The sequence below is a fragment of the Ambystoma mexicanum genome, chromosome 10 (genome assembly GCF_040938575.1).
Source record: "Ambystoma mexicanum isolate Mex_15411 chromosome 10, UKY_AmexF1_1, whole genome shotgun sequence".
NCBI classification, from domain to species: Eukaryota; Metazoa; Chordata; class Amphibia; order Caudata; family Ambystomatidae; genus Ambystoma; species Ambystoma mexicanum.
Window position 1 is genome coordinate 1265117897 of NC_090932.1, and position 11395 is coordinate 1265129291.

Here is an 11395-nt window from a genome sequence, read left to right on the forward strand (position 1 = left end):
AGATGCCCACAGGTCTGACTGCAAATATAACGTTCTATTGTTCAATGTCCTTGAGACAGGGCCCATGGCGAGGGAGCAATGATTGATATGAATAGTTTGGGATGCGCAATAGCTACGTGGGCGATGAGGCCGGCCGTTCCCAAATACATGTTACTTCACAACACTGGAATTACGGGCTGGGGCACTGTGGATTTTGCAGGCTGCATAACGCACAGACTCAATGGATGTTTCTAATGTTATGTGAGTAATTATTCAGGCGTTTTGATCCCGGGATGAGGGAATGATGAATGGATGCATGGGCAGGTGATTTGATACAGAGTTTGCCATGTACAGGGCTTCTTGGGATCTATCCGCCTCCCCTACGCTATGTGATGCAGGGCTGCCATAGTGGGACCATCGTCTATCTGGCCTTGTTGAGCCCTCCCTGTCTCGAGGCGCACTCAGACACTTGTGTCCATGCACGTTAACATTCCCATCTGATGGATTCTGTTTTGACAGACGCATGCACAGGTACACTCGTTTGTGATGGTGTTTGCACCTCGATATAGATGTTTATGAGTCGCAAGTGGTTTTGGGGTGGTGATGATCCTTTTGAGTGGGCTAGCATGCATATGGCTGTGGATTTCGTGTGATCATTGAAGTGAGTTGTTCGAATGTGGTTCTGATGGCCATTCTGTTCTTTTTCTTTTCTTTTGGTTGACAGGTATCTCCTCCCCTTTTGCCACTGCCATCTGTATGCCACTCCTGCAGATGGATTTTACTCCCGACACCTGCTGCTTCGTGTTAATCAGTGGAGCAGCATTACGATCTTATGGGACGATCGCCAATGGCCCACATGCCCTTACGCAGTACTGGTGGCTCGGAGCAACATTTCGGCCTTTCAGCTGGACTAGTGCCTCCCCATTGGGACGGCCCTGCGGTTCTGTGCGCTTCCATGTTGCCTTTTCGTACGTGAATGTGGCTCTGTGTACCATGGGGGAACAGGGCGACACACAAGTAGTGGCTGGTCATTTCTTGCGGATGCAGCCCACAATGGTGATTAGTGTTTTGGAGTTCATGGCCTGATGGCTGTATGGGCTTGGTGACTTTGATGTGCATAAATTTCTATTCTGATTTGGCCCGTGTAGCGTTTTTCTTTGCAAGTGATGTGGCATATGCCTATTTGGGGGGCGATGTATTGTGAGGAGATCTGCATTGGGTTCCAGCTTCGGGGTTTAGTTGCGTGGTACTGTACTGGGCACGTTTGCCTACTAAGCCCGTGAGGTCAGGGATGGGGGCTGCCTATATGACAGTTTGAATGTTGTCATGCTCAGGGGCGGGGGATTGGGTTTTGTGTAACAGATGCCGGTCAGCCAGGTGGACTGGTGGAATGATGTGATTATCGGAATATTGCTGGTCACAGGTGCCTGTGTTTGCGTGCGTTTCTTGGTGGGGGACTGTGGTCATGTCCATTGGGATTGCTTCTGTATTCGTGCCATCTGTGCCCTGCAGCTCCCATTGGCCCCTCTTGTGTTTCTTTTGTTCGTTGGTATGCATGGGTGACTTGTACATTTCAATGGTTGCATTGTGACTTCATTGCACCTACGGGGGGTTGTACTTTGTGGGCAGGGAGCGGTGTACAGGCACTCAGTGGGGCCGTTTACGGTTGATTCGCGATGCCGTACTTCTCGCCATGGCGGAATGGTACATTACGCCATGCCTGATGGCGTTAGGTACATGTCCGCTAGGGTCGGAATTGGCGTACCGTTGCACCATGGTGGTGTTTGCGGTTTGGCATGGCGCGCGCGCGCGTGCTTGGTGCAGTTAGCGTTGGCGTTCACTACGGTGTCGCTAATGGCTTCGTACTTTGCGGTGACGGGTCATAGTCGCACCGAGCGCTATTCGATGGCGGTATTGCATTTCCGCCATCGTTTTTCGATTTCCGCCAGGGTCGTAATGAGGGCCATTGTCACCAGTGCTTCTCAGCAGACAACCTGAAAATGGGTTTCGGGGGTGGGGGGCTTTGGATGTTCCCCCACCGCCCCCCCCCCCGGATTAAATTTAGCCACCAGTGGACACATTGTGAATTCCACTAGATACCAGGAACCTCCAGATACATGGATTCTGAATTATTCTCTGCTGCTGCGCGATCTCTCGGTCAATAGGTGGCAGATGACAAGGGGGGGCTCGTGAATAGGGCAGCAGACATCTGAAGGTGGTTTGCGAGTGTTACAGCTGGAAGAAATTCATTAGGTTCTAGTTTTCTGCATCGCTCTTCAGCGCTCCCTTCTTATCATGCAGATGAAAAGGAACAAAACAAACGGTCCTAGACCAGCCAATTCAGCAACAGCATCTCCCGGGGAAACCCTTCCATGCTAGTTTGGTGCATGCTAAGCAAGTTGTCCTCAACTAACGAGATCCGAGCTATCCGGGTCCTGAAACGGCTAGGTCATGAATTCCAAATGGCAAGGAAATGGAAAATTCAGACTAACATAATTAATCAGAAGACTGTTTGTTCAGGCATGAAAAAAAGAAATGTTTTTCCGTGGATACAAATAATGCGTTCGTCCCCATTATAAATGTTGCTCGGAGGCACATCATCCGTTTAGTGACAAATGGTCATAATGATAGGATTCATTCAGCGCAGTCCACATACTCCAATAGTGCATAAAGTGTCCTTCCTTCTCCAAAGCTTTGGATTGGAAGTGAGCACACACAGCAGGGATCAAGAACAACATCTGATGAGCAGGAGGGTGTGAGGCACACACCAATCAGGCAGGAGCTGCCTTGAGCGAAGAAGCTTCACAGTTAGATGCAAACTGTATTCAATTACATATGGCCCATTATGTCTTGACTGTCTTCAAGAGGCTTTAATGTACCTTTACCAACACCACTTGAAAACCATGACCATATAATCACAGGGTTTGTACTTACAACACATGTGGTACTCGTGGTACTCTTCAGCATCCACCCTTTTCGGTCTATGGAACCTACTTATGTTCGTTTTCTCTGCCGCTGCCTCCCCCAGCAAGGGACCATGCAGTGGTCTTTCGATGCAAAAAGTAGCTCCTGGTATCTATTGCTGTCAGGCTACTCCAGGCACTAACTAGGAGCTAAATATCTCCCTACGGAATAATACAAAAATGTCGCCCCAACACTGCGACACTTTAATTACTACACCTTTGCACGGTAACAACATGCCGACCCAAACTACACTGACTAATGGGAGCAGGACTGTCCCCCGCTTCCATTAGATGGTATCGGGGGACAAAGAAAAAGAAAAAAAATACATTAGTGGGTGAGAACTGACGCCGCAGGGTCGGAGGAGAGACAGTGGCACACTTCACGGCGTGCCGCCGAAAAAGTGAATAGGGGGTTGGGGGGAAGGCCGTTATTGGGATGCAGGGCACAGTGATCTATGTGATGACTGCGCCGCGCCATAATGGCAGTCAGCCATTTATTAGTCGACATGGGCGGAGCCGTGATCACAGATTCCTCCCTACCACCAACAATATAAACCCCTCCTGAGATCTTAAGACAAGCTCGAAGCTGGCAACTCTTCCAACCTGATGAACAAAGAGGTAGAGTAAATCTGCTCTATCAAAAACTGTTGCTCGCAGTTGGCCCTAAAGAGGGCTGCACATTCGGAAGATTATGCATCAAATAGTTTATCCACAGCATTAATAATAATAAATTATCGCCATCAAATGTGATGATTTATGGAAATGTTATTCACATCCCTTTTGCGTAGCTCTTTTTGAAAATTATCCTATCATATTCAATAAGGCTGCACTAAATCAGGTTAGGATTATGTGTACAGATGCCAATGCATTTCGGTTACAAAAAACCTTCATCAGGGCGGTACATTGATTCAGTGATCTATCCAAGTTTCAAATAATTCTCAAATGTTTCTCCATATGTGTGAGAAGCAACGGGTTGAGGTGCGGGCTCCTGTCAGCAACGCTGTGTCAGTGACAACTGCCAACCTGGCCACAGTCCACCACGTGCCCCTTAAAACGCCTTCATTGCAATTCTGAGCAACTTGCTCATTACCGCAGACATCTCGTGAATACGTTCCTTCTTCTGGGTTGCAATGACGTAACTCTTTCTGCAATTAAGCAAAGAATAACGTGGCTGCCCCTGCAGCACATGCAGCCTTGATACTGATTTTGGGGAATTGATGGCTTACCATGCTGAAATTGTTGGGGTATTTCCCAACCAGCCTTTGCATTTTGATGCATAGCAGGATCCTTCTGGTTTAGTGATAGAACTAGGGTGCATGTGATATTTTTCTACGATTTAATGCTACCTTTTACACTTTTTTTATTTACACAAATAACCCCCTTGCCCGAGCGGAAGCAGGCATAAAACAGAACAAGTCAAAATATCCCTTTGAAAAATGCATTGGAGAGTGAACAGCACTGAGTGAGCAAGGAGAAGTCTGGAGACCACGTGGTGTCTGTAAAAAAAGCATTGGCAAAGAGAACAGTTTTGCGCTTTGTGTATGCATGGGATAGCATTTCTTCTCCCCCAGACCCTAAGCCAATTTGGAATTATCTAAAAGTCTATGTCAAGACCGGAGGCGAGCATTATGTTTTAACTTCTTTAATACTACCCTCCAGCAGCTTTCAAATCTCAAAAAAGGATTCCCATAAGAACTTTTAAACATTAAAAAATGTTCTAGTCACTTCAAAATAACTCTCTCTCATAAGTCTTTTGCTCCTTCAGTAGTTTCCTCTTCAAAATCCAGACACGATGACCCTCCAGACCTTCCCATGTCATGTCCAGGTCCCTTCCTCTTCTTTTGCTGCTTTCCAGCAGATAAGTTCTACCTTGGGCTTGCTCCGTTTTGGATGCATTACTATAGTCTGAAAATGTGTCTTTATTGATCTAGATCGCAGTAGTAGTGGACGTTTTACTCTCGGACAGGGATAGATTTAAATCCTCTGTGTAGACTGTATGGTGATTGATTTACACACTCTGGTAGACTGTAGTGTATATGGCAGCACGTTATCAACTGCGTAGACAGGAGATGTATACGATAAGCGCGACAAGACATATTGTAGAGCGTTCGCATTGGTGAATGATCAGAGCGCAGCAGTGAGGAGAATATTTACGCTGCAAGGTGTACGTGCCTCGTTAGGCAGCCGAAATAAAGCAAAGGCATGAGCCGGGTCTGCAAGCAATTTCGCTCATGTGGAGACACCGGCTTGCGCCTCCTTCACTGAAAACAAATGCACGGACACGATCCACGTCTCCTAGTACGATGCGACTTGGCACGCCGGCCCTTGCCAGAGGAAAGCACTGAGGAAGGTGAAGATTATCTCGAGGACGGGGAATTCAGACCCGACCCTCAGCTTTAAAAGAGTGCTGGGAAACTTCCTGGTACAGGCAGTGTCCCAGGGGGCGGGGGTTTAAGCTTCTTCTTCAAGATAGGCTAGAGATGCTGATGAGAGCCTCCAGCTAAAAAGACCCGCCCAGGCACAAGAAGGGCAGTTAGAAGGAGGACGATAGTCCAGGAGAACGTCCCTCCCATTTATACCCTCAAGTCAGGGTTGAAAATCAGGTGAGTCAAGCGACCCGGAAGAGGAAACCCTCTTCAACTCCCCCGGTTCAAGACAAAGGGGGAATGGAGAAGCCCCTGAAGGGAGATGACATTCCAGAAGCTAAAAGAGTCTTGTCTGTTTAAATTGGCAATGCCCAGCCTCTTACCCAATGCCCCATGGGTGCAAAATATAAGGGAGGAGCCCACAGGCCTCATCAATAGGCAGACAACTGGGCCTGGTCCATGCAAGATACCTAAAACTATGCGATTCCAGGCAATGCATGAGTATTACAGACAGTACCAGGTTTCAGACTAGAGTTTGTGGTATTCCCACAACAGGATCAGCTACCACAGCCGATAGGATCCGCTCAAATAGAGGCACAGTTATTGGATCAGAACTAGATCAGCTCAGGATGAAAGGAGATATAGAGAAGGGTGTTGCGCAGGAAAGGGAATACAACAGCAATATTATCCTAGTACACAGAAAGGGAAAGGTGTGGCCCGTGATAAGTCTCAAGGGACTCAACAGCTGGCTTGTATACCAGCATTTCAAGATCGGGGGAATTCACCTCCTCCGAGACATCCCGCAAAAAGGAGACTGCCAATTGCGACTGGACCTCAAAGATGCATATCTGACCACACCAGACACTGTCGAACATCGCCCCCTTTTTATGCTTTCTGTGGAAGGGACAGGTTTGGTAGTTCAAATGCCTGCCTTTCGTTCAGCTTTCTGGGTGTTCACCAAGCTCACAAGGCCAGCTGCGAGAGGGGTGTACGAATGCTACCGTACCTAGATGACATTCTCTTCCTAAGCTAAGATTAACAACTGTTGCTCAAACAAGAGCAAGAGGCGACTTCTCTCCCATCATCACTAGGGTTCCTAACAAACCGAGAGAAGTCGGACCCAACTCCCAACAAAATCATTGAATTTCTGTGCTTCGTAGTAGACACTACCAAGGCGACACTGGAACTCCCGGCACCCAAACACAGAGCTATCAAGAAGGAGCAGGTTATATCGCTTCTGAGTGTAGCCAGAGTAGTGGGTCTGCCAACATCCTCCATAGAAGTGATCTTACTGGGTCCTTTGCAATACAGAGCTCTTCAGAGGCTGAAGATCACACACTTGCAGAAGGAGCTCGGTTACCACCAGCTCATTCCCCTAGACGGCGAGGCACGAGCAGAGCTTATGTGGTGGCAATGGATAACTGGAACAGACCCACCATTTTTGGAGACACCCCAGACCTGGACATAGAGTCTGACGTGAGCAGATTAGGTTGGGGCGCAAGATGCGGCCAGCTAAAAACAGGAGGAATTAGCCCTGCACATCAACAGCCTGGAACTCCAAGTGGGACATTCGCAGTCAAAGCACTCACGAAGGACCTTTTGAAATGTTGCATCCTTCTTCGGATGGACAACATATCAGCGGTCAGATAAATCAATCATCTGGGAGGTACCAGATCGAGAATGCTGGCAGAATTGGTAAAGGACTTCTGGCATTATTAACTCTGCTAGCAAGTGGCTATCGCGACAGAGTATCTGCCGGGAGCGCAAAACGTGGTGGGAGAACATTATGTCCGATCCAGAAGATCATCCCCATCCACTGATCCACTGATTCAGGTACAGAGCCTCAGGCTGCTGGCATGCAGAGTCGGGCGACAATGGAATATGGAATGGATTTTGGAACAGGCTGCCTTATTCATCAGAGAATCCTGTGCCCCTTCCACACGCAGGGGCTATAGTGCTGCATGGCAGCAGTGGGAGAAGTGGTGCCAGCAGCAGGGAGTACATCCTGTTTCGGCCCCTGTAGTACAGGTTCTACATTTTCTAGCCTCAAAGCAGAGCAGGAAGAGGAGGGAAACCAATATTGTTAACCATTTTGTTTGTTGCTGTCGTTTAAGATTTAGTAAAGGGGCCAGGAGTTAGAAAAATATAATGTTGAAGGCTTAGGAGATTACTTCCTTTGGGGGGGTCCAGGATTACAGGTATTGTCCTGGTACAGTAAGGAACTCTATGGCTTTTGCCATCAGACAACAGTGGCAGGCTCAATTTACTAGGCATTTCTATATTCCTAGTATATATATCAGCCGGTAAGATAGCTCAGCGGGTTGAGCGCTCCCTGCTGTGATCTGAACATGATCTGCAGGTCGCAGGTTCGAAACCCGGCAAGGCCAACTGAGCCTTTCATCCTTCTGAGGTTGATAAATGAGTAACAATTTCGGTGGGGTGATATTGTATGTAAATATGTGCTCTGCAAAGCACTATATAAATAACACTTCATTATCATTATATGTTGGCATTGTACTTGCATCAGATAATTACAAGTTGATGATTTTTATAGAGCTTCAGTTTGATGTACCACTTCTAACCTTTCAATTCATCATTGCCCAGTGGACAATGCAACAACAACTAGTGAACTGGCCACCAGGCATGGGAACCCAACCGGAAGCATCTGCCGTGATAAAGAACCTGGGAATACTAATGGACAACAGACTCTCACTGGAACCGCAAGTTAACTCAATAGCTGAGAAATGCTTCTACCTCCTACGACTAATTAGAAGAAACCTCTTCTGCCTCTCCTTCCCACTCAGAGCACTCGCAATCATCCCCTTAGTATTGTCGAGAATTTACTATGCGAACAGCAAAACATCTCACTTAAAAACACATCCAAAATACTGCAGCAAACATACCGCTGAGACTAAACAAAAGAGACCACATCACACCAGCCCTGAGAATCATACACCGACTCCCAGTAAAAAAAATGCATTAACTTCAAAGCCCAAAGCCTTTTGCATCGCCCACAAATCACTACATGGACAAGGAGCTGAATTCCTCCAAGCCAAAGTCAACCGCTACCAACCAGGAAGAAGCCTACGATCAAGCAACGACCTCCAAATCGAAACACTATGGAAAAAGGGAATTCAGAGGAACCGCATTCTCCCGTGTAATAGCCAATCTATGGCTCTCAATCCCAAAGGAAATAAGCACGACAGAAGATCACCTTACCTTCAGAAAACAATTGAAAAGCTGACTATTCAACCAACCGAGACAAGCATGAAAACGGGCACCTACAGATGTGTTTGTGGCAGCATCATCTAGGAGAGTGCCCTTCATTTAGACAACAAACAAATACAACCATTGGTAATAACAACCGTTTGGGCTTTCATGTAGGCATGGGAAAGGTAATTTCCAGGCACTGCCGTAGCAATATTAACTGGTTATTGATGGTAGCAGGTGCAAAATGTAAAATCTAGCAGCAGTAACTTGCAAATGCCCAATCCTAAACACAAGCCAAAACTGTTGTCTCAGCCAATGCTGGTTTTTAACAGGACTTCAGTGAAGGACACCCATAATTAAGAGGGGCTAAAGACAGACCTGGTTTACACATATTTATTACACCAGTAGCGCGGTTACAGCCCCCAGTCATTAACTCTCAGAAGACTGCTTTGAAAACAGTGGCAGGTGCTTTGATTGCAAAGTTTGATGGTAAGGCTTGATTAAAGCTAGCTAAAAGTGTTCCATGAGGAGGTTCTTTGGTCCAGGAGGGGCAGAAACTGGGAGGGAATGGCCATAGCGATTAGCATGGCCATGGGCAGTCAATGGGTGTATAAATAACCCCAAAAAACCTTCAATCTTTGTGTCCCTCCCTCCTATGCCATTTCTCCGCATCTGTACTCGAATGCAATAGTTTCGAGGTGTATGGCTCTGCCACGTAATAGCCCAAACTAATACAAACGAATTATAGTTCAAAATATTTAATCCTTATACATTTGCAGGGTAGCAGAAGACCAACGCGAGGGTGTATTCTGGCTTTTCAATATACTCTAAAAACGGTTCTCTCCCTGCTGCTGCCACTCGTCCAGCCCCTGGGCTGCCGACACTCAGCCCCGGACCTTGCTGCTGACGGGTCCCTGTGGGGTCCCTGCTGATGCTACCAAGCCGTGGACCCTGCTGAGGCTAGTCGTCCACTCCCCATCAGCCCTGCCGCCCTTCTGCTGTCCTTGCGCCTGCTGCCACCGCCAGCCTCTCCACACATTCGATTCCGAGTCCCAGCTGAGCTTACCCCGTCTCCTGGATCTGATCGGTTAGGTTGGCCCAGGCCACGGCACCCGGTTGCCATTCGGGGACAATCCTGAGCTGGCCCGAAGGGTCTAGCAGCACAGAGGAGCGTAGCGGGGACTCGCATGCTCCCGGCTGCCACAGGAGAAGGGAAAGCCACAGAGACGCCGCCGCTTGCCACCCGCGGCTCGCACACAGCCACATTTCCAGAAACTCCTGTGCACAAAGTCCTGCTTCAGCCCAACACCAGCAGCATCACATCATGTGAGCATTGAGCAAAGGCTCATGGGGCGGTAACAGGCTACTGCAGGCGGGAGGGGAAAGGGGTTTATGAGTGTGATTGGCGTGGGGAGGAGGAGCTGGGCGAAAAAGAGGTGGGAGGGGACAGGTAAGAATATAGGAGTGGAATCTGGCTCATTGGTGGACGAAGTGTTCCCCATGTGATAAAGTAGACATTCATTAATGCTATAGCCAGAACAATATAATCTGTTTACTTCAATGGATAATGCAAGATGCATCATAGTCAGGTGACCCGCATAACAAACTTGCATTTAAACAAATGTCTGAGTGTGGTGCGCCTTAATCCTATTCACACAGCATAACGTGTACCCATTTCCTCAGTTTCGAATAAATGCCAGGATCATTATAACTGCCCCGATTCACAAAGAAGTGCTGCACTCAGAAAAGGAACCGATTATTGTCGTGGCCTGGAAAGATAACAGGACGCCTGGGGTGCTTCTAACTGTATTTATTGAGGAGTTACAAAAAGGGGTGAATATAATATTGTCCAGGCGTGGGCAGGAACAGTACTCATAGTTGCAGTCAGGGGCCTGTTAGGGCTCCGCTTCTCCCTGAAGCGTCCCCTGGGTAGGCCCTTGCCTGCACAGTAAATGATACGCGGGAGCCGGGGTATGCTGCAACCTTCTTTATTTAAAGGAGAGTTCCGGGACTTTTTTTTTATTGTCCCTACGGTTCGGCCATGTGTTTTTAAGCATAACTCGGTAGATCGTGGAAAACTTTCCTATGGACCTTACCCGACTTTTCGTCCATTAACGCACTCGAAATCAGCCGCCATTTTATGATAATCCTATCACTTGCCGCATAGCCCTGGCTCACCTGCTTTTGCGGCACTAAATCAAATCCCCCGCCCCTGAAACAGACTTGATCAAAACATTCATATTCCCCGCCTCTATCCGTGACGTGACTGAGCTGCGTAGGCAAACGCGCCCAGGCGTCTTATACGCGACTCCACACAGAACCAGGAAATCAACACAGATGAGCTCAAACAACACAGCGCGCCACAATTGGGAATATGAAACTGTACTTTTAAATTAAACCGCAAGATTGTAAATTTGGTAAAGTAAATTTATTTGACATCAAATGTTTTGAGAATATTCAGCGATTTGCATTTTTATTTGTTCACGTTCCGAAAAGTTTGTTTCGAGGCACACGATGTTCCTTTGCTGTACACAGGGTCTTAGATCATCTCACAATACAGCGCCACAATTCGGAATATGAAACAGTGGTTTAAAAGCAAACGGCAAGATTGTACATTTGGCAAAGTACATTTATTGGACATCAAATGTTTTGAGAATATTCAGCGATTTGCATTTTTATTTGTTCACGTTCCGAAAAGTTCGTTTCGAGGCACACAATGTTCCTTTGCTGTACACAGGGTCTTAGATAAATGAATTTTTATTTGCTCTCGATCCAAAATATTTCGTCTTGAGGCAAGCGATGTTCGTGTGCAGTAGACATGGTGTTGGTTTACGATAAAATAAGCTCTTCGGTCGCACTGATAATCGCATGGCTATT

At 47.4% G+C, this 11395-nt stretch overlaps 1 protein-coding gene across 1 annotated transcript in view; it reads right to left on the bottom strand.

The window, feature by feature from the left end:
• PLBD2 (phospholipase B domain containing 2) overlaps window positions 1-9951 on the bottom strand; it is a 212580-nt gene extending 202629 nt beyond the window's left edge. Inside the window, exon 1 of the mRNA XM_069619232.1 lies at window positions 9585-9951. Coding sequence (XP_069475333.1) covers window positions 9585-9784 — 200 coding nt within the window. The 5' untranslated portion in view covers window positions 9785-9951. The remainder of the gene's footprint in view (window positions 1-9584) is intronic.
• Window positions 9952-11395: the final 1444 nt, after the last annotated feature.